This window comes from Chrysoperla carnea, chromosome 2, assembly GCF_905475395.1.
Source record: "Chrysoperla carnea chromosome 2, inChrCarn1.1, whole genome shotgun sequence".
NCBI lineage: Eukaryota > Metazoa > Arthropoda > Insecta > Neuroptera > Chrysopidae > Chrysoperla > Chrysoperla carnea.
This window is the reverse complement of record NC_058338.1, coordinates 96453300-96478506: the sequence shown is the minus strand read 5'-3', so window position 1 is coordinate 96478506 and position 25207 is coordinate 96453300. Positions and strand designations below refer to the sequence as shown.

Sequence of the window (25207 nt, the reverse complement as noted above, 5' to 3'; positions counted from 1 at the left end):
ATCATCTTCGTCATTATCAATTAAATTGTACCCCGACTCTTATTATGGAAATCGAAGAGGTCCGCTGCAGCTTCTGTGTAAGCCATTGCTATAAAGATCAAAAAATTTATATCAAAGAAACTTTAAATATCAAAACTTTTAATGCTTTTGGCGATAATTATCACGAAAACGATAAATATGAATGTTTGTGAATCGCCCTACAGTAGCGATATTAATATATTAAAAATTGTCAGTATCAATCATTTTGTATTAGCGGGAGATCTGCTTAATAAAGAAAATTTTGTTTATAATTATGGAAACAAAACATATTGGATGGAATGATTTTGAAACTGTTTGTAGAATTTGTTTGGGGAAAAACAAAGATATGATTTCAATTTTTGAAATTACATTAATTCCAAATTTAATAAAAACGTACAGGGAAATGTTAGAAGAATGTGCTTCAGTACATGTAAGTTACAAATATACTAATTTACTTTGTTTACATTTCACCAAGATAAAACGATAATAAATTCAACGACGTTAGTTTTCAAATTTAATATGATTAGTATGTATACCCTTTATATATGTAAATATATATTAAGGTATACTAAGTTTAGTCCCAAGTTTGTAACGCTTAAAAGTATTGATGGTACCAACCAAATTTTGTTATAGATGTTCATAAATCATCTAATTAGTCCATTTCCGGCTGTCTGTCTGTCTGTGGACACTATAACTCAAAAACAAAATGAGGTATCAAGCTGAAGTTTTTATAAAGTGCTCGGAACGTAAAAAGTATGGCTAAGTTCATAAATGAGCAACATAGGTCAATTGGGTCTTGGATCTGAACGACCCATCTTGTAAACCGTTAGAGATATAACAAAAGTATAAATGTAAAAAAATGTTCCTTATATCAAAATAAACAACTGCAGTTTGAAACATTTTTTCGTAAACCTTATTGTTTATTTGTGAGGGCGAAAATTATAACAAAATTTTGATGTCCATTTTCTTCAAAACTATTAAACGTAGAGAGTAGAATAGTCATGCCGGTTTCAGCCCACTTTGATGGTAGACAAAAAGGGCAAACCTACCGAGAAGGAAACCTTGGATGATACACGAAAGTGGGCGTGCCTGACAGGGCGTTAGTGTGTTTCTTGGCGGAAGTGGTGCTGAAAGTGGTGGGCGTGGCTGACAGGGTGTTAGTGTGTTACTTGGCGGAAGTGGGGCTTAAAGGGGGCGGGAATTGGACGTTAGATGAGGTAATTGGGCGGTAAATTTAAATATGGCGCCTGGGCGTGTTTGTACGTTTAAGGGGCGTTAACATTTGACCTCGATACTATGACGTCATCCTTATGCAAGTATGAACATGTCTGATTTAAATATGGCGCCTGGGCGTGTTTGCATGTTTAAGGGTCGTTAACATTTGACCTCGATACTATGACGTCATCCTTATGCAAGTATGAACATGTCTGATTTAAATATGGCGCCTGGGCGTGTTAGCATGTTTAAGGGGCGTTAACATTTGACTTCGATACTATGACGTCATCCTTATATGAACATGTCTGAATTCCAAGAAAAAATAATTAGTTTGTATATTATTATGGTAGTCTGATTAGTCAACAATTCTCAAGAATATGTTGAAATAGATAACATCTAACCTTGAAAAATATGATATCATCATCCTGTTACGAGTCCAAACTTGTTTGAATCGCCTTTGATCTTAAAATAATTTTACACGTGTTATGAGATTAGATAATAATTACCAAGTATGAACATGTCTGAATTCCAAGAAAAAATAATTAGTTTGAATATTATTATGAGAGTTTGATTAGTCTGCAATTCTCAAGAATATGTTGAAATAGATAACATTTGACCTTGAAAAATATGATGTCATCATCCTGTTACAAGTTCAAACTTGTTTGAACCGCCTTTGATCTTAAAATAATTTTACACGTGTTATGAGATTAAATAATAATTTGCAAGTATGAACATGTCTGAATTCCAAGAAAAATAAGTAGTTTGTATATTATTATGGTAGTCTGATTAGTCAGCAATTCTCAAATAATTCATTTGACCTTGATACTATGATGCCATCCTTATGCAAGTATGAACATGTCTGAATTCCAGGAAAAAATAATTAGTTTGAATTACGACTATAAAAATATCAAATTACGACTTTTTTAGGGGGGGGGGGGATAAAGCTATAAAAAGTGATGTACGTAGCTTTTGAAGTATCTCTTTTGAAATTCATCTTTGGTTCAGTTAGTATTTTCTGCACTCCATATATTTTTTACCTTATTTTTATTTTTATTATTATTTTTTTTTTGTTTTTGATACCTATATATTTATTATTCTAAACTTAGTCTATATATTTATTATTCTAAACTTGGTCTATATATTTTATAAAAAAAACAAATATTTCTCATTTATATGTTAACTTTAGTGTTGAACGTTCGGTAACGTATATTTTGTTTAGTATTTGAAAATATAACGGTAAGTGTATAAATTTTTTAAATATTATTGTGTAACTTAAATATAATTTTTTCGAAAGATGGACACCTACGAACAAAATGTTATGCAGATGCTAAACGTGGTACCTCAAGGTGGTAGCATGGATATGATGAAGAAAGTGGAGAGAGCGTTGAGGCTCATCAAGACGGCGGAGGAAGCTGAGCGATGGATGGTACTTAATAAGCAGAACATCCGCTTATTGAAAAAGATGTTGATGTTAAAGAAAGAAAATCCTCTGCGTCTTGAAGCTTATATGGGACTTTGTAAATCATACCAGCGGCAACTTCACCGACTGCGATTAGATTTAGTTAAGCAAGGTGGTGGTGTCACCAAAAAACAAAATCGACATCTAATCTGGGAGACAATTGCAACCCACCACCTGGGCAGAGTGAAGACTGGTATGATTACAAATTTGGATTATAAAGATCCAATAGTGTTTTTCAAACGGGCATTTCCAATGTTCCGACGACACGTTCGGCGTGAGCTAGTGAAGCATCCCCTCAAGGTAAGTAAAATTTAAGATTTATAATTTAAATAGTCTTATGAGATCTTGAATTTTATTTCAGGTGTATATTATGTTCACAGGCAATTTCATTAAGCCCAGCACCAAAGAGGAGGATTTGAAAACTTTTATAACGTCGGCCGAGGAAATGTATCTGACCACGGACATGCAGGAGTGGTACACTGATCATGTCAAAAACTATTTGTTGAAAAAATTGGAAGAATTTCAGGAACGCGATAGCGGTTGGGCTCTTGACATGATCATAAATTTTCGAGTCCACATGAATAAGTACTCTCCGATCACGGCTGGAACATTTTGTATACTACCACCAGTCATCAGAAATAAATTGGCTGTGATTAATGTCCAGAATAAAGACCAACATTGCTTTTTATGGTCGATAATGTCTGCATTATTTCCGGTTGAAAAGCATCCTCAACGTTTAACTAAGTACCCGCACTATAGTCATTATTTGAAATATGATGGATTAGAGTTTCCCATGTCTCTAGATCAAATTAATAAATTTGAAAAGATGAACCTGCATTTATCGATTAACGTGTACGGCTACAAAGATACGTTTCTACGTGGTTTAGAAATTTTTCCGGTACGCGTTAGCTCGAACAGTGCGGGGCAGAAAATTCATCTATTGGCTATAGAGAATGGGAATAGTTACCACTTTTGCTGGATAAAAAATTTAGCAAAGTTGAGTCAATCGGGTGTAACAAAACGCGAGCATAAAATTTATTTATGCGATCGATGTCTCAACTATTTTTCAACCGACGATAAACTCCGGCAACATTCAGTAAATTGTGGTGAAAAAGAAGCGGTGCGGGTACGAATGCCTGAAACTGATGACGAGCGGTTCGTTGATTTCAAAGATTTCAACACCAAGGAACGTGTTGAGTATATGGTGTACGCAGACTTTGAGGCACTATTGGTACCTCAGGACCATGAACACATGGAAACGGATCATGAGTCTTATACACAAAATATTCAAAAACATATACCCTACAGTGTGGGGTATTATGTACATTGTACTCATGATCCCAACCAATCATTCTACAAGGCATACCGTGGTGCTGATTGTGTCAAGTGGTTTGTTCGTGAACTGGAACAAGTAGCGTACTCATTAGAGCAAAAAATAAAACACGTTGAACCAATGTGTCCGCTCACCGTCGAACAAGAACTGAATTTTATGTCAGCAGAGAAGTGTCACATTTATGGTAAAGATTTCGTATCCAATTCCATTCGTGTTCGCGACCATTCACATCGCACAGGTAATGCAAGTTATTTATTTTTTTTTTAATTTCATCTAATTTTATATCAATCTATTTTAGGTATCTACCGTGGAGCAGCACACCAATTTTGTAATCTGCATTATCAAGATTCAAGGATGATACCTGTTGTGATGCACAACTTAAGTGGATACGATTCACATTTTATTATTGAAACTCTGCTGGCGGAAATCGACGGTCAAGTTGACGTGTTGCCCATAAACAAAGAGAAATACATCAGTTTCATAAAGCACGTCTCGGACATTCAACTAAGATTCATCGATTCCTTCCGATTTCTCGCAGACAAGTTAGAAAATCTGGCCTCATATTTAGATAATGATAAAAAATCCATTTTACATAAAGAGGTAAATGATAAAAAATAAATAATTTTTAATACAGGGCTGTAATTTGTTTTCTAATTTTTTATAGGTCAGTAATGATGAACATTTTCAATTGCTAACGAGAAAAGGTGTATTTCCATATGAATACATGAGTAGCTGGGAACGTCTCCAAGAGACAAAATTACCACCAAAGGAGGCGTTCTACAGTGTGTTAACAGATGAACACATAACGGAGGAGGATTATAACCATGCTATACAGGTATGGAACACATTCAATTTACATACACTAGGTGATTATTCAGACCTGCATATGAAAACTAATGTGTTACTACTTGCGGATATTTTTGAAAATTTTCGTAACACTTGTATTCATAGCTATGGCCTCGATCCCACTCACTATTACACACTTCCTGGCTATACGTGGAGCGCCATGTTGAAATACACCAATATCAAATTGGAATTGTTCACGGATATTGATGACTTGTTGTTTATCGAGAAAGGAATCAGAGGCGGTGTAAGTCAATGTTCTAATCGCTATGCTAAGGCAAACAATAAGTACATGGAAGAGGGGTATGATAAAACTCAAGAAGATGTCTACCTTATGTATTATGATGTGGTGAACCTATATGGTGCAGCAATGTGTGGATATCTTCCAACCAGAAATTTTAAGTGGGTCGACACACCAAACATCGAGGATGTTGCAGATGATTCACCAGTCGGGTACATTTTAGAAGTAGACCTTGAAATACCCCAACATCTACATGATTACTTTAGCGATTTACCGCCATGTCCGGAGACAACGAAATCACCTGGATCAAAACAAAAATATCTGCTGTCAACCCTTTACAATAAGACCAACTATGTCGTACACTACAGGAATTTAAAACTGTATACACAACTCGGTGTTAAGGTAACAAAATACCACCGTGTGTTACAATTCGATCAATCTGCATGGTTGAAACCATATATTGAGTTCAATACCGAAATGCGCAAGAACGCCTCAAATGAGTTTGAAAAGTCTCTATACAAACTCATGATTAATGCCATCTTCGGTAAGACCATGGAGAATTTGAGGAAACATCGGGTTGTGTACATACGAAAAAATTGGGATGGAAAATATGGTGTGAAGAAATTAATTGCCAAACCCAATTTTCATAGTATGATGGTGCTCGACAATGACGTCAGTATTGTGGAGATGAAGAAGACCTGTATATTTTTCAAAATAGCGATTTACCTAGGGTTCGTTGTTTTGGACAATTCGAAAATAAATCCACTAGTTTTCCATTACAAATATATGTACATTCGATATGGCCAAGAAAATGTACAGCTCTTGTATACCGACACCGACAGTCTGATATATAAAATACGCAATATTGATGTCTATGAGGTCATGAAGCAGGTTATTGATCGTTTTGATACTGCTGACTATACACCCGACAACGTCTATGGTATACCACTACGTAATAAGAAAGTCAAGGGTATAATGTCCGATGAAAATAATGGTTATGTTATGATAGAATTTGTCGGATTACGTAGCAAAATGTATGCTATTCGGGTGCAAAATAAAAAAGAGACTAAACGATTCAAGGGTATCAAGAAGTCAGCTATCCGAAAACTTACTTTTGAGGACTATAAACGGTGTTTGCTTGAGAACCGTAACTTTTACCGTATTCAGCAAAGCATCCAATCCAAGCGACATCGCTTACATACCATCAAACAGTAGAAAGTGGGCTTATCACCATACGATCAAAAACGATACATTACTCACAATTCATGTGAAACAAAACCATGGGTTCAACTCAAAGTGGTAACTACAAAACAATTGATAGAGTAGTGTGCATGAACAATTTAAAAGTAGTAAAACAATTGATAGAGTAGTGGTGGGGGGTCAAAAAATTGATAGTTAGGTAGAATTATTGTAGAAAACAATTTAGTGTTAGTTTAAACATACAAAATGCAAAACTTTGGTAATCATAATATTGATAACAACTGTATTGTTAATATGATTAAAGAAAATTGTAGTTTAAGTACTATAAACAATGTGTTAACAAAGTATTTTAAAACATTGGTTAATATGACAATTAAATGTGGTCGACCGGAAACTTTAAACTTCCTTATTGATAAGGTAGAACAAATGGGCTTAGAAGTGAAATTTTCCCCATCGTCAGACAATGAAGACAGTCAAATTTGGAACTGGATTTTAAAAAATATCCACTCTGGACAAACAGATGGAATTGTAGGACTATCCATTTTTGAACAATCTTACTACAGTGTATTTACATCAGACGAGTTATCCGACTATGTTCAAGTGAAAGAAATGATTGAAAATTATCTTATGAAGAAAGATGATGGTGAAGATGATGATGATGATGATGATGATGACAATGGACACTTTTCAGAATAATAATTATAATAATGTATTTCGATAATTTATAAATATATATTTTTTAAATATTATTATAATACAACTCTGTTTTTATATGTTATAGATAAAATTTTACAATAAATAGTTTTACTTTCTTATCTTTTATTTTTTATCATATTAAAAATACATTTCCTTTTTTAAAACACAAATATGTTCACAAAAGCGGTTCACTATGACAAATTTTTTTTGTTACAAGTATGTTCTCAAAAACGTTCCACTATAAAAGGAGACTTTTTTTATCAATATATGAATCGTGTAAAGAGTCGAACCCTAACCACCGAACTTTAACTTTGGATCCACGTTTAGCTAAGACCTTTTCCACTAAATAAATGTTTGGATCATGAACTTTTTGTAATTCTTCGGCATAGAAACCACCCTTTATATCTTCGTTGTTGTAATCCTTCAATAAATATGTTCTTGGATTTGTAAGTTTCACCTCGCGACCGGTGAATATTTCTGGTGTCCATGATGGATGAAAACCACGAGCAAACGTCGTTCTAAATTTACTTATCCTTACATGATCACCAACTGTAAATTTTTGTTTTGGACCCACCATCTTAATATGATTGTACGAATCATTTAAAACCCGTTTTTCGTTTCGTGTATTGACTTGTGATGGTTTCATCCTGATTGTCCGATGGTATGAATTATTGTACTGTTTAATCAATTCCGGTAATACTTTTATCCATTTGTAATTACCATACAAACTGAAATGTTTGTACATCATCGATTTCAGTGTGCGTATAAATCTTTCCACAATACACGCCTTTTTAGTTGAATACACAGAATAATGGTTTATGTTGTACTCTTTCATCAATCTCTTTAATTTTTCATTGTAAAATTCAGTACCATTATCAGTTTGAAGGTTTTTCGGTGTACGATCTTTTATAATCTGTTCCATGACATTAGTGTCATCCACCGCATTCTTGGACTTTAGTGGAATAGCCCAGCTATATTTGGAGAAGCAATCGATGACCACCAAAATATACTTAAAGTTGGTATTTTGTCTTGCATACGGGATCATTTCTACCAAATCAGCTTGAAATAAATCATTGAGTCCCTTAATGATTTATTTCTTCTTGGATAATTACGTCGAGCTGGTTTATGTAGCTCATTCACAACAATTCGTCTTTTATCCATCTATTAATTTATATTTTATACCAATGTCAACATGTAGTAACATGGAATCGGGGTTTGTAGTCATGAAACTTTTAGAAATACCAAACGTTAAATAATCGTTTGATTTTAATGTATTAAGTTTATTTTTATCTATAATAGTATCGTTTTTGAAGACCTCACAGTATTTCGGTTTAATATTTAAATAATGTATCACTCCAGAGATCGGAAATCTAAATAAGTAAACCCTCATATTAGTAGTAGTGTATTACGTATTGATATTTGAAAATAACCATTTAATTTTTTCAGACTCTCGTTAAATATTTCAGTAGTGTTATTGATTTTATCACTAACATGATTGGTAAGGGTGTATAAATCTACAGCATCAGTGGAAAATTCTGGACTTGCTACATTACTTATTTTTTTATTTTTTGCGTCAAAGTATGATTCTTTATCATCATCATCTAATGACAAACACTTTTCTGTAAGACTTTCCAAGTTCACAACATCTTGCTTATTTATAGGTTTCCCGACATTCACAATTCGTCTTTGTTTTGCATCGAAGCAATTATTTCCGCCATTATATCGAAGTATTGATTCATTATGTGATGTATATGAATCTTGATAATTTTTGAAGAGAGGACGTCCAAATTTATCTATACCGTTCATATTGAGTTCTCAATGGTTAATGATGTAATTTTAATAATTACTTATAATAAATATAAAATCTAAACAGGTCTGTTTAGAAACAGCTCGGTTTAATACTGGTCTGTATCTAAACAGGTCTGTTTAATACTGATTTTGACCTGTTTTAATACTGGTCTCTTTAGAAACAGGTCTGTTTAATACTTAGTCTAAGATCCCAATTAGGATCGACCTTCACCCATCTGTTTACCGGATGAAAGTTATTTTTTATGAAATATAAAATGTTAACAAATATCCCTGCAATGGGTTGCCTATAAAAATGTGGTCCAGACTACTTTTAGTGAAAATATCAAGATTAAAATTTTTAGAAATTTTTCACTGACTTGCATATCTTACGAATTTTGATCTACTCGAAAGTAAAAGCCATAAAGAATATGCAGCAGCTATGTTGTTTGCCTTTTTTCGTTCACTATTATCGCATTTATACAAGTTGGAAATAGTAATTACGTGCATCTGTTAATTCATTGACTCGCATATCTAAATAAAGATAATTTTGTTACAATTACGGTGGCATATGATTGGCCACAAAATATTGGTCAAAAATAATGTTTACAAGCTTTCCAAGTTTTGATATTTATATTAAAAATGGTCTGGACCATATTTTTTAAGGCAACCCGTTACAGGAATATTTGTTAATATTTTACATTTCATAAAAAATAACTTTCATTCGGTAAACAGATGGGTGAAGGTCGACCCTAATTCGGATCTTGTACTAACTGGTTTTGACCTGTTTAATACTGGTCTGTTTAGAAACAGGTCTGTTTAATACTGGTTTTGACCTGTTTAATACTGGTCTGTTTAGAAACAGGTCTGTTTAGAAACAGGTCTGTTTAATACTGGTTTTGACCGGTTTAATACTGGTCTGTTTAGAAACAGATCCGGTTTTCAGTATATTATATTTTCCTCTTTTAACTCTTGTATCAAACTATTGATTTCATTTTGATGGCTGAAATTTCCCGCGTCACGTGATACGCATAATAGCCGTAATCTGTCACAAAGTTCGTCGATTGTATTCCAGTACACATAATCTATGGGATTATTAGTTACTCGTGATAATGTTAGACCGCTACCAGAAGCAGGAGCCAATGGGTATAGATGTTTCTTAATGATATTTTTATACTTTAAACTTCTAGTTCCTTGAATTTGACCCTGAGAGTCATAATTCCGTCTATTAGCGTTTGTTGATGTTAAAATTTCTAAATAGTTACGCATGTCTTGCTCTGAATAATTTTTTGGTATCTGTTTTACTAAAAGCTCATATAAGCCTGATGTCCCGTCGTACCATTTTTCGTTGACTTGTATATCGTTATGCGAAATGTGAACAACTGAATTACCTACATATAATCTATCAGCAGCATTATCATAACGTAATCCGTAAATATTATCGATAAGCTTATCATCTTTATTCGATAATATAAAATAAATGTATTTACCGGCCACATCTCCATAAGTCTTTGTAAAATGTTGAAGTGCATGATGATTATTCTCTGGTGATTTTATAATCTCCCTAAATACAACATCAGGAGTGTGTAATGCCTCATCCTCGTAGGTGTCTGATAGATTTTTTTGTTTTGTCACTACTGGAGTACCTTCAAATAATTTTCGAGCCTTCATTGGCGTATAATTTAATAGTTCATCTTTATTGTCTTCAAAGGTATCATCTTCCATCTTGCGTTTTATATTAATTCGAGTATAATCATTTTTATTCTCTTGTTTTTCTACTAGCTTATTCAACGGATCAGTGATGGGCTTAAATGTTTTTTCTAATGAAATGGCCGTTGTTTGTTCACCAGGTTTGAGCGCGTTATACTTTTTCTGTATAATATCACTCAACTTAGCTAGCTGTTTCGTTGTCTGAAGCATGTTATCACATGAATGCTTGCAAATTAAATGACCTATTCGTTGTGTGCGTAGTCATGGTAGGGATAATAAAATCGATGCCAGCGCTTTAAGTGAAAAAATTTGGAGATAAAGGGGGCTGTTATGACTAATTTGCAATTCTTTACATGTTAATGATATAGAAACTGTCAAATTAAAATGATTGAAAAACACTAATTAATTAAACTTAATGCATTAAAAATTGTGAAAATAAGAAATCAAATTGTACAAATATTATTTTTCAAATGTAAATTATCATAATTATTTATTTAAATTTGTGAAACAAGAATATTAAATTTTAAATGTAAGTTTTCAATGCAATCCATATAATTATATATGCATCCATACAATTCTATAATTAAAGTAGTGTATCGTTGTCATGGAAACGAAAATCACGCACGAAGCGAATACAGTTGATAAACAGTGCTTAATAACCTAACAAGCATCATCAATCAACCCATATAATATGCTCTTTATAAGGAATAATAATAAATCTACTTGTACTACAGATTAGATAAAAAAATTTTTTATTTAAAAAAAATTACAATTTTAGATTAAAACAAAATACAAAATATGAATAAGGACAATCATTTTATTTTTTAATATTATTTATTGTTATAATAATCAACAAGCACCTCCGCATAAAGATCTATTAAAAAATAATGTAATAAATACATAATAATATTTGTGGTACAATGTTAATGTTGATAGATGCATAGAGCTTTTGATACACTGTCATTCTTATGGAGCGGTTTTCCACCATCCAAATTTTCAATGTGGACTGCCCTTGTTGAATTTCGAATTAATTTTTTAATCCAAATTTTCTTTTCTTCAACTTTGCAGTATATAACTTTGCAGTATATATTGCTAATTATGATTAGCAATGTGTGTTAAAATGGTTGATAACTCGCAATAATCGGTGGCTCCTTGATTCCAGTATAAGCCATGGTAATTATTTGAGAGCCAAATTGCTTTTCTCTTATCCGAATCACTTAATGTGTTAAATGGAAATGGCGGTTTGAATACATAATGTCCAAAGTGGTTACCATTTGTATCCACAAAACTAAGTTCTTTAACGATGAATTCATTGTTTACTTTGAAACCCTGTACGTCCACTATGTACGCCATTTTAAACTACTCTATTCACAATATTCGTAAGTGGATTGTATTTAAATAATCGATCATGGAACACTATACAATACGCACGCGTTTTAGCTGGGAAATTAACACTAGCTTCAAACTCAACGCGCAAGTCCACTGTTGTAGATTTAAGTGACTCTGGGTGCTTAGAACAGTCAATGACAAATAGAGATGATTTATTTATAAACGTTTCTTTATCTAGCAATGGTTCTGTTATAGAGCGTTTATAGTACGATTTTTGAAAATTACAATACATTTCATACAGTAACGCTGTTTGATTGTTTGTGTAATTTAGATTCAAATTCACATATGGGTAGGCTTCACCATTTAAATAGACTTTCAAATTTGTTATGTTACAATAGTCAAACTGACTGGAATCTTTTAAAATGTTGCGGTCACGATTTGTTTGGAAACAGATAACAGCGTAGTTAGGACATTCTACACTAGTTTTAACACTCCACACATGCCTATCAGTTAATGGTAGTTCTGGTATAAGTAGACATTCCATTGATCGAAACCATAACCTCAAATCATCATTTTGATTGACTAAGTCGTATAATTTGACTCGCATTTTATCAGACACTTTAACGTATAGAACACACCATTCTAATTTGTTGATTTTAATTTTAGGTTTGCTTGTTGCGACAGTTGAGGTAAAACAATTAATATCATCATTTGCACGAACAATAACGATTTCTTGTTTCATGTTTACGAGAATTTTAGGATAATCTTCAAAAAAACCCATATACATTTTCAATGGAATACGAACATTGAAGTAACCAGCAACATCCTTTTTAAAATTTTCACCAAAGCCAGCATTCTCTAAAGCTTTACTTTGATTTTCGTTTAGGGATAGATAGTTTTTTATAGTGCTAACGATGCCTGCGTTATTAATCACATCAATTACCTTACCACCAATTTCATAACGAATTTCATGAAACATAAATGATATAGCATTCGATATGAAGCTGGCTGCATTTGTAGCATCATCATCAGTCACTTGACCTTCGATATTTAAAACACTTTCACTTGGTAATGTGTACAAGTCTTGTGATTGAATGCAAATTCTACTCTCATCGCTTCGCTCAAATTTCGATGAATTATAAGCTTGGTGGTTGTGATACTCTAGTCCTGAAATAACATTATCGTACTCAGGTACATTGGTCACTTCTAATATTTCTGCCATTCTTCTTCTTCTTCTTAATACAATTGAATTTTATTCGTATAACTGATTTCTTTATTTTAAGCCAACAACTAAATTTTACCCAACAATTGGCCGTTTTAGTTTTAAGCCAACTTGATTGAAGAAATTTTCTATTTTCGTATGATAACTGTTTGTGATTTTTTATTCTATTGTTGCTCGATTGAGGTTGTTTTATCGGACGGTTTGTAGAAACACTGCCTCCAGCATAACGTGTAGGATGATTAAATACAAAACCCATTATATCTTTTTCAAGTGTAATCCAATTGTAATGTTTTCACCTCGAAAGTTAACTAATTTACCTGTTTGGTCCACTAACATGAGCGTAATGTTGCTTATAGTTTGACAGTTGATTGGTAAATAAATAACATTCATAGGATGTATCACAATTTTATAGCCTGGTGGTAGATTTGATGAAAAATGAAACAATGTGTGACTGATTTCGTTGTTATGATATGATCCATTTGTAATATTACATTGAACATAAATTGTTTCTACAGGTAAAATATTAACTGTATTGTCACTTTCATGTCTTTTATTTGCATCTAGTTTTCGTTTATTAAATCCCAACATGCGACAAACAGAATCTGATGGTTCACAGTTTATTATCACAGTACACTTTATTTCACATTTTAATGTATTTGTATTAGCATTTATTTGTAGTGTCACCTCATCACCTACAGCTTCTTTTAAATAACGTTCAATATCTTCAACTTCATAAGATCCTGGAGGTATTTCTACGACTTTATCATCATAATAAAACATGTTATTTTGGCTGAATATATTAGGTATGGAATTGTACGCTTGTAAATCTACTAAACCCATTTCATAATTTTCATTTTTATCCAATTCAATTGCTGGAGAATAGTCTGTTGTTAAAAAAGAGCTATCCCCTGTAAAAGTAAGCATGTATGACATCTTGATTTTGAATGATGTGTATACAAGACTTGCTGGTTTATTTATTTAATAAAAATTGTATACATAGATGTCCACAAATCGGAGTATTAAACTGTTGTTGCCTATCAAAATTATATTGAATGTCACATCCGTTAAAATATTTAATGACTTCCGCTGGCGGTCTCAAATTTCCAAAACTATCATAATAGATAACATTTCGATTATACTTTTTATATGCCGTCCAGTGTGTGCCACTATTTTTAGATACATCATGGTTGATAATTCCTGTTTCATATTTATATGGTCTTTTGGGTAGGGTGTCACGCATAAAAACACCACGAAAATACGGAATTTTAAATTGTTTAGCATACGCACGTAGCTCCGTATCGTAAAGTGCTCTACGTGGTAGCGTTTCAATTAGTTTTTTGCTAAATATAATCCCATGCCTTTGTTGTATGGTCTTAAATACAAGCCTTTACCCATTGCTATAGCTTCCATTGTTTTGTTGTTCCTTTGACTCTCATTAAGTTGATCACGAGCACTTTTATAATTTGTAACGGCTTTAGCAATACCCGACGCTCCATCAGCCAAAGCACCTAAAGCAGAGAGTCCTGCGAATATGGGAATTAATGGAAGTACACCACCAGACTTTGGAACTGGTATTACACGTGTGGGTGCTTTAATACGTTGACCTCGCACGGCTGCTTTTGCAATTTTTACTGCTGCTTTTAAGTCCGTTGGTTGTGATTTTTTCAATGCATTTCGTGCCTTTCGCACTGATGCTGTAAAGCTTATAGTTTTCTTTGACTTTTTCGTCTTTTTCTTTTTTAATCCCATACCAAGTGAAGTTTTTGCCTTCATGGCGCCTATAACGAATAAAGCGGATGCTTTTTCACCACTTGTTGATGCTTTGGCACGTTTCCAACCGACTTCAGCTAATTGTTTATCTGCTAGATGGCGCTCCTTTAAGTCTTTACTTATTGAATATGCTATATCATGTACCATACAAGCCTGATCCAATGCGTTTTTTGGTTTATCACCACGCGCTAATCGTTCTGTCAGCTTAGTTCCAGGTCCACAATATCGATAAGTTGGTATGTGTAACTCAAACGGTAATTTATTTATAAGTGTGTTAACAATACCTCTTCCTTTGTGCTTCTGATATGACATACTACTAAATGTTTTAAACAATTAAGTTCACATATATTTAAATGTTTATAAAATTGGTTGTATTGAAATTTTAGTCCTAGTTACATTAAAAATGCGTTTTCATAAACAACAACCCGCTCTGAGTGTTGAAAATTTAATACAGTAGAACCTCGATAAGTTAAAGTCCAAGGGAAACACAAAATATTTTAAGTTATAGAGGTTTTAAGTTATCAAGGGTCTATGTTAGGTAAAGGTTAATATAGAGGTATGTACATGCTTCTATGTACCCTAGTTAATATAGAGGTATGTACATGTTTCAATGTAGTTACTGAGGGCCTGTACAGAGATTATTTATTTAAGTTATAGAGGTTGCGTATTTTAAGTTATAGAGGTTTTGGGCTCTGATGGGAAGGGAACATAGTATTTTTTGAAGTAACAGAGGTTTTTATGTTACCGAGGTTTAAGTTATCGAGGTTCTACTGTACCAGAAAATACAGACACGCAAACATATCATGGTCCTCTATTTTCAGATTCACTACGAACAATAATATGTGGCCCTAGTGGTTGTGGTAAAACCAATGTTATGTTGAATTTAATTTATGATGAAAACGGTTTACGCTTTGAAAACATTTATGTGTACAGTAAATCTCTTTACCAACCGAAATATCAATTACTAGAAGAGACTTTAAAATTGGTGGAGGGGGTTGGCTATTTTCCATTTAGTGATACCAGTGAAATTCTTAGTCCGAATGAAGCTCGAGAAAAAAGTCTTTTCATTTTTGATGATGTGAGCTGTCATTCACAACAGAGAATTAGAGAATACTTTAGTATGGGCCGTCATCGAAAAATTGATTGTTTCTACCTATGTCAGAGCTACGCACGTGTTCCAAAGCATAACATAAGGGACAATGTTAATTGCTTGGTGTTATTCAAAACGGACGAAATGAATCTAAAACACATATTCTACGATCATGTTGGCTCTGATATGAATTTTCAAAAATTTCATGATTTATGTCGACATTGTTGGAGTTCAATAAATGGATTTGTTGTAATAATGAAAAATTTCTCTATGAATGCTGGTCGTTATAGGAATGGATTTTATGAATTTATTGAACTGTAGTGTCACCCAATACTTTATGTGAATAACAATTTTTTATATGTAAGTCGCTTTTTTTTCAGATTCATAATAATAATTTTTTTTCTGTATATTTTTTTTAATGTAAATTTTAATCATTAATATATACAAAAAATATTTATAAGATTTTTATTAAATAAAACCTTACATTACATCGTATTACATATAAATATAGTCGTAACAACAAATCTTATCTGCACAAGGTCAAATGTTATCTATTTCAACATATTCTTGAGAATTGCCGACTAATCAGACTCCCATAATAATATTCAAACTAATTATTTTTTCTTGGAATTCAGACATGTTCATACTTGCAAATTATTATCTAATCTCATAACACGTGTAAAATTATTATTCTAAGATCAAAGGCGATTCAAACAAGTTTGAACTTGTAACAGGATGATGATATCATATTTTTCAAGGTTAGATGTTATCTATTTCAACATATTCTTGAGAATTGCTGATTAATCAGACTCTCATAATAATATTCAAACTAATTATTTTTTCTTGGAATTCAGACATGTTCATACTTGCAAATTATTATCTAATCTCATAACACGTGTAAAATTATTTTAAGATCAAAGGCGATTCAAACAAGTTTGAACTTGTAACAGGATGATGACATCATATTTTTCAAGGTCAAATGTTATCTATTTCAACATATTCTTGAGAATTGCTGACTAATCAGACTACCATAATAATATACAAAATAATTATTTTTTCTTGGAATTCAGACATGTTCATACTTGCATAAGGATGACGTCATAGTATCGAAGTCAAATGTTAACGCCCCTTAAACAAGCAAACACGTCCAGGCGCCATATTTAAATCAGACATGTTCATACTTGCATAAGGATGACGTCATAGTATCGAGGTCAAATGTTAACGCCCCTTAAACGTACAAACACGCCCAGGCGCCATATTTAAATTTACCGCCCAATTATCTCATCTAACGTCCAATTCCCGCCCCTTTTAAGCCCCACTTCCGCCAAGAAACACACTAAAACCCTGTCAGCCACGCCCACCTCTTTAAGCCCCACTTCCGCCAAGAAACACACTAACGCCCTGTCAGCCACGCCCACTTTCGTGTACCATCCAAGGTTTCCTTCTCAGTAGGTTTGCCCTTTTTGTCTACCATCAAAGTGGGCTGAACCGGCATGACTATTCTACTGTATAGTGTGAGAGTTGAAAATTTTGCTTCAACTGGTAGTTGTGTGAAACATTCTCGAAAAACAAAAAAAAATTGTAGAAAACCAAATAAATGTAAACATAATATTCATGAATATTCATGCATTTTTTTAATATTTTTAATTCATTGTTTACACCTTTATAACATAGTAAAAAATATAAATACAGTTAAAAATGCTGTAATTTAGTGTAAAAAAATATTTAAAATAGATCATAATTTTGAGATGTTTAAACGAAATCCTTTTGGCGCTCTCTGTTTATGACGTATTGATATGTGAGCTGTCAGTTGGTGACAGTTCAATGTACTGTTTACTACAGGTGTAATATCCACGGATGTAGTAATTATAGTATATATCCATGGTAATATCATACAAAATATAAATAATTAATACCATACAGTATGTCAACAAGTCTGATAAGCCACATACTATGGCGTCAGTGAATTTGTACTTTTATTAATTAATTTTAAGTAAAAAAAGTTACGGAAAAAATATTTGAACCAAATTTAAATTTCATGATTATTCCCTATTGTGTTGGTTTTTAAACTCTTCTAATTTATAAAAAAAAAAATAATGCAAGCACTGATATTCAACACTTTCTATACAGACTATTTCAACAATTAATTTAGTCAATTGTTTGTTTTCACTTGTTTTGTATAATTTTATAGATATCTGCTGATGATTTGTTACCCAAAAATATCTGTCTTGAATGTTCAAACTATTTGAAACAATCTTATAAATTAAAAATCCAATATTTATCAACCCTAAAATTATTAGAAGAAATTATTACAAACGCACAACACCACATAAAATTAGAAGTTGCAATAGATGAAGATGATGATTTTAAAAATGAAGATAATTCTTTTAATTTTTATAATTCAGAAGAAGCAACTACAAGTGACACTATTAAAAAAGAATTCATTTCTGTTAAAGATGAATTCATTCATGACAAAGAAATAGAAATTAACGATACAAATGATGCAATAAATGATAATGTTACAGAGAAGCACAATAAAATTAAAAAATATAAATGTGAAGAATGTGAAATGAGATTTCATTTAAAAACAAAATTATATAAACATTTGAAACTAACGCATTCAATCATAATGAAATGTATGTACTGTGATGAGAATTTTCATTCACTAGATGATGTAAGAAAACATTCACCGGAAATAAATCGTTGTAAAATATGTAAACAAGATTTTGGATGCAAAAATATTTTAAAAGAGCATTTAAATGAACATGTAACGTGCGAAAAGTGTGGTCAGAGATTTCAAAGTTTAGAATTGTGTAATGAACATCAAAAGGTTGGTAATGATTTAATAAAAATTGATGTTGATGTTGTTAAAGGTTTTATAACTTAACAATAACTTTGTATTATTTATTTATTTTCTTTGTTAGACTCATGCAGATAAATTTCATTTATGTCCGCATTGTGGGAAATCTTTTTCAAATGTTTATGATTATACAATTCACGTACGAAGACATACTGGAGAAAAACCTTATCATTGTACTCAATGTGGTAAATATTTTTGTTCATTCATTTAAAAACAAGGTGTTGGTCTTTACCAACGGATGTGACTCATCGATTAACTCAGTAATAATGTTTTAGAGGCGCATAAGCTGCTTTTAAATATGCTTTGCTCGAGAGTACGCAACTTTGGTGACCTCTCGCGCGATGAGTCATAGTAAGCAATTGCTTAGAAAAATGTAATTTTTCGTTATGCTGTCTATAAGTTTCATTGAGATCTACATTTTTGTTTTTCAAATGCTCTTATTTCGCAAACGGTGAGGTTAGATAAAAAATGTAAGGAATAAAAAATAGCTAAAAATTGTCCAAAATATGAAATCCAATAGTTGTTTTTTTTTTTTAATTTTAAATAAAGAGAATGTGGTGTCTGGAAGTGGAGTACTTCTGTCCCACCTTATGGACTCAGACAAACATTTTCCACCGACTTCCATAAAAATCAAATGACGAGGAGTCGCTTCCTTGGTTAGATTATTTTTCGGGTTTATTTCCTCGATTAAATCTGTAATTGGGTATTTTCATGATTTTTTTTTTATTTTGCTTTATTAAAAACTTATTCATGTAACAAACAGATGAGAATATTTTTTTTCGAATAACTTAAAACAACCAATAAAAAAACCATCAAAGTTTTGTTTTTATCTCATTCTAGCATAAAACAGAATTTAACATGGAGTAGCTATGTTACAGCAAATGGCTGATAGATACACTGACTTAAAATGCTTATATCATCCGTATTTATTTCTTGGCCGATTTTAATTTTAATTTCACTTTTTGTCATCTCGCTTACGGTTTTTTTCATATTTTGTTAAGAAATTCGAAAAATAAATTCCATGCAAATACCCAATTTTCGATTAAAAGATCGTGATAATATTTACAGAAACTTTTTTTTCTATATATTAATTTAAATTTCATGTTTTATTTTTAGATAGCAAATTTACAGATGGTAGCAACTTTCGTAAACATTCTGTAACACATTTAAACGAAAGAAACTTTGAATGTGAAATTTGTAAAAATAAATTCAAAAGTAAAATTTATTTAGCTAAACATAAAAAACGTACGCATGTGGAAGAGAGGAATTATTCTTGTGGTATTTGTAATAAAAAATTTAAAACATTGGATTACTTAAATAACCATCAATTTGTTCATACCGGTAATATCAGAAACGCTCATATTTCATTCACTTATTGCGCTAGCAAAAACTGCATCAATCTGGTATCAAAAATAGATTCAGATTTAAAATCTCAAAAAATTGTTAATTGTCTTTTTTAACAATATTTATGCGTGAAGCTCGAAAAATAAGTTGATTAATTTCAAAGGCGTACATTTTATACGGGTATTGAATTCAATCTAAGTTTTCCGGTTCAATTAAAATCTCTCTCTAACTCATAACTGGTAAACATTAGACGAATACTTTAAATTCGAGAGTTGTTATTTATAAATATATAAATTATATTTTAGATTTCGAATGTATAAAAAAATATAGGTACTTTATTTAATTTAACAACAATACAATGTTAAAACTTATTTTAATTTAAATTCAATAACAATTATACAACTTATAATTCTATCACTAGTTCGCTACAATCAAGCGTGCAAGAAGCCAAACTTGTGTAATGAAAAAGACAATCGTTATCAATTTAACGATGGCTTATATACTAAATTTTGGTATGTTTTTAGAAAGTATCGTATAGATTGGAATGCAGTTTTTAATAGGGATGTTTTTAGAAAGCTGTTTATAAATGATGTGTATAAAATACGTCATTGCATATTTGTTTATAACGTCCTTGACATATTTTATATAAGTATACTAATTAATAATATAGGTGAACTAGGATATATAACTTATATACGCAAACATTTTTTGTAAAGTGAATAGGATTTTTGTACACACCTTTATTTTCATATTGTACAAATGTTACGCGTGCGCGTCCTTAGATGTACAATGTCAAAGGTCGCGTAAATCAGTTTTTTGATCTCGTTTCTTTTGCCTACAATCGTATTTACATTTATTATAATAGATGAAGAGGCCAAATATTGTCTAAAACTTTTTTTGTACGTAAAATCGTTTTTGCAATAGAGAGCGCAGAAGATGGAACGCTCAGCTTAATGTACATCAGTGCTGGATCAAGAGTTATAAATATAAGGTGTTAAATAATTATTTAAGAAGTATTTAATCAATAATTAAGTAAAAAAACCGTATAATAGACAAGGTCAATCGTGAATCCCAGTTTCTTATGCGATTTTTTTCATTAATTATATTCGTTGAATACTACTGTATAATTATTTAATATCTTATATTTATAAATATTGAACCAGCACTGAGGTACGTTAAGCTGAGCGCTCCATCTTTTGCGCTCTCTATTTCAAAAACGGTTCAACGTACAAAAAAAAGTTTCAGACAAAATTTGTAGAAAATTTTATCCTCTGCAACATATATAGTAAATGTTAATACGATTAAAGGCAAAAGAAACGAGATATTCACAAAAAAACGATTTTCGCGACTTTTGATCTTGAATATCTAAGGACGCGTACGCGTAATCATATGTGACTTTTCAGACAACATTTGTACTATCAAAATAAAGGTTTGTACAAAAATTCAGCTTATTTCGTTAGATTCCAAGATGAATCCCTCAGATGATTGGAGTAACCCTATAAGAATCAATACTAGCATGAATGACTTCTATCATTTTAAAAACTAATTACTGATAGACTTATATTAATACATGTCATAGATTTTATATTGATATTTATTTAAATTACAGACATTATAAAATTAATTAACTCCAACACATACACATAAGTTTCCATTTACAGAACATTTTTCGATATTGTGGACTGTCACTTTTTTTCTATAATTTAAATAAATATGAATTAATATAAATTCTATGACATGTATTAATATAAGTCTATGAGTAATTAGTTTTTAAAATGATAGACGTCATTCATGCTAGTATTGATAATTCTAGACAGATTATCCCATGTATTGAAATTGGTCTGAAATTTGAATGGAATTTGAGATACATTTGAGATTGAGACTAACGCCACCAAATATGTCCTAATGAACATATAGCATGCGTTGAATGGTTTTATTTAGTTCTCAGGGACTCACTCTGAGGTGCTTCTTTACGTCATAAATTTTATTTTACGCCATATAGATCTTCTATCTATATGTTATACATCTATGATTCAACTATACTATATTTATTATTCATGCTAGTATTGATTATTCTTTTCAACTATTATCTGTTGAGTGTTGAATAAAATTTTACTTTTACACATTTAGTACAGCTAATGGTTGAGTCTGAATGTTTGATCATAAAATTTGTAGGTCAAGTTTAATATCTGCGTAAGATGTGCCCCTATAAACCCAACATTTTTCGATTTTCAAGCACATGTCAACATAAAAAAATATCCTGTATATCAACTTCTAGGAATTTTCTGAATTTTTTTAGTTTTGTTTTTTATGGTTCTAAGGATATCTTCACGGTTATGATAGTATTCATCGGTTGAAAATTATGGAGGGTAGAGTATCAAAAAGTGTCCACAAAAAACGTTAAATAAGGATAGCGCTGCTGTAGCAAAAGTGTGTATTTTAGAATAATCATGTCTTCGAGAGAGCAAAACACAACTCGCCTTGTGCTGGCGAATATTTACGATTTATACAGATGTTTAAATTTTGTAATACACGATTCGTAATCGTGTATTACAAATTTTAACATCGGTTTAAATCGGGAACATTCATCAACACAACTTTTACTTCTACTTAAGGTGGGATCGTCCTATTAGCTCAGTTGGTTAAGGCGTAACCAATTCTGTCCGCAGTATTCTTAGGGTAGTGGGTTCGATTCCCGCCGTCGTAACAAAATCAATTTAATTAATAGTCGTGATGGGCTGGTGTAGTGCATGGTATATGCATGAAGGAGGTGCCTCTGAAGTTGAGGAGCTGATAAAGGAAATTATCAGCGGAAAGGAGGTAAAACACATATATGATATCACAATGGGCTCTAAGTGTGTCCTTCGTGGACAGCCAATATAACCAAACCTAACCTAAGATGGGGATCAAAGTAAACTTTGCTCTACCCTCCATAGTTTAAACATAGGTGAAGAAAAGAGAGTGAAATAATTTTATTTTGAATTATTGAATATCATAAAATTTGTTTTGTCATTTTTAGGTGAACGTAATTTTGTTTGTACTTACTGCAATAAAGCATTTTATAAAAAATATAATCTACAATTACATTTGCGGATTCACACAGGAGAAAAACCATTTATCTGTACTTATTGTGGGAAAACTTTTAGTCATAAGCATGTACTTAACGGTCATATGAAAACACATTTCGAATTGTCCAAATAATTTCAATTTTTATTAAACAAATAAAATTTTTATATGTACTATTTCGAATCAATAAATTACAATTCACACAATTTTCAAAAAATTTCACCCTAAATATTTTTATTGGATTTTAATGCTAAGAAAGACTCCTATCTACAGATAAAAACCTATCTAGCGATACAAAAAAAGAACTATTGTCAGAACACCAAAAATTGCACAGCACATTAAAATGTATAGTAAAGCATATATCTCCTGCCTCTTAAATCATTGAAATAATCAGCTGATTGTAACGAGAATGGTTCACATTTTTTTTACTCGTGGCGCTGACAGCGTTAAAATCCAATAAAGTGCAAAGTGCAGCTGTTACATGTAAAACAGTTTTTAATAATATAATAATCCACTCTTGTTTTCGAATAATTATTTAATCTAAATAGGGATAAAATTTTATTCTTACATCTATATTATCTATTAGCGGATAAGCGGGAGGACCTGCTTAATAAAGAAAAATTATTGATATCTATGGAAACAAAATTCATTGAACGACCTAGAAACTGTTTGGATAAAAGAGAAAAAATGATTTCAATGTTTGAGAAATCGATACTTCAAATTTGGTGAAAACATGAAATGTTAGGAGAATGTGCTTCAGTACAAGTAAGTTACAAATAGAACAAATTACTTCGTTTACATTCTGTATAATTAAAACGATAACAAGAACAAAAAAGTATATAATGCTGTTCCTAATAGGCCTTTTCATCATGCCAAACTCGCAAGTGCAGAGTTTATCTGACAGCAATTAATTGGACTAAGATAGAATTTATTTGTTATTCATTTTATCACATTGGTTATAAATTATTTAGTCCGAAACAAAAGTGATTCGTGATTCAAAATGAAAATGTCTATTACAAGGCGTGACCCGTGATGGACAGTTTGATGGCATGTGTTTATTTACCAACGAATAATCTTTTCCAACTTTTAAATTTTATATTTCTGTTAAGGTCTTAGATCATTAAGTACATGGACTGAGCATCGCCTATCTTTCCGTACAGTGAGAGGTGTGCCAACATTTGAGGTAATTACACAAAATGTTTTATATAAAAAATCGTGATTTCATTGAACTTTTTCGCTTTTACTTTTTCGACTTAAAAAAAACTTATCACATATCACTTAACATTTTTTCTTACGAATCAAAATGACAAGTTTGACAACAACAATACTTGTTGTTTTGGTCTTTCCACACCGCCACCATGATGGGTTTGACCCATGCAATTACCACAGTTGTTCATGAGGTAAGGATACTTTAAATCGTTTCACGCTCAGCCCATGTACTTAATGATCTAAGGTTAATGTACTATAGTATAGCAGTGTCGGGGATCACAGTTAATTACTTTTTTCTTTTTTTAAATTTATTCTAAAGATTAAAGTTTCCTACGTTAACAGCCAAAAAATTAGATTTTTTTACCGTTTGAGAGGTATAATTAGTTGAAATTTTGCAAAATTACATGGGCTCTTCCCAGTGAACACAATTACGTAAATATGACGTCAGAATGACGTCTTGCAATGTCATAATTACGTAAGATATGAGTCACAGATAAGTCAGGTTACATTAAAACGATATCACAGTGACGTCACGTTTAGGTCAAATATCTGACTTAAATAAGATTTATCCTTACGTAAGATTTACATAATTCTTACGTTATTATATATCACCATATTGTAATTTTGTAATTTAAATGACCTGGAAATGATGTCATAATGATGTTAAATACCTTACTATCATATGATTTTTCTTTACGTAAAGTTTACCTAATTTTTCCGTTGCTCGATGTCACGAGATTAAAATGTCATCGATATGTAATGAATTGATCTATTCATTCCTGTTAGACATTAATAAAAATTTATATATTGAATCAGA

General features: G+C 31.7%; 1 protein-coding gene across 1 annotated transcript; it reads left to right on the top strand.

The window, feature by feature from the left end:
- Positions 1–269: 269 nt before the first annotated feature.
- LOC123293095 (gastrula zinc finger protein XlCGF57.1-like) lies at positions 270–23316 on the top strand. Its single transcript, XM_044873810.1, has 5 exons — positions 270–448; positions 18103–18741; positions 18836–18956; positions 19888–20112; positions 23135–23316. Exons 1-5 carry the CDS (start codon positions 293–295, stop codon positions 23314–23316), a joined length of 1323 nt encoding a protein of 440 aa, XP_044729745.1. The 5' UTR covers positions 270–292.
- Positions 23317–25207: the final 1891 nt, after the last annotated feature.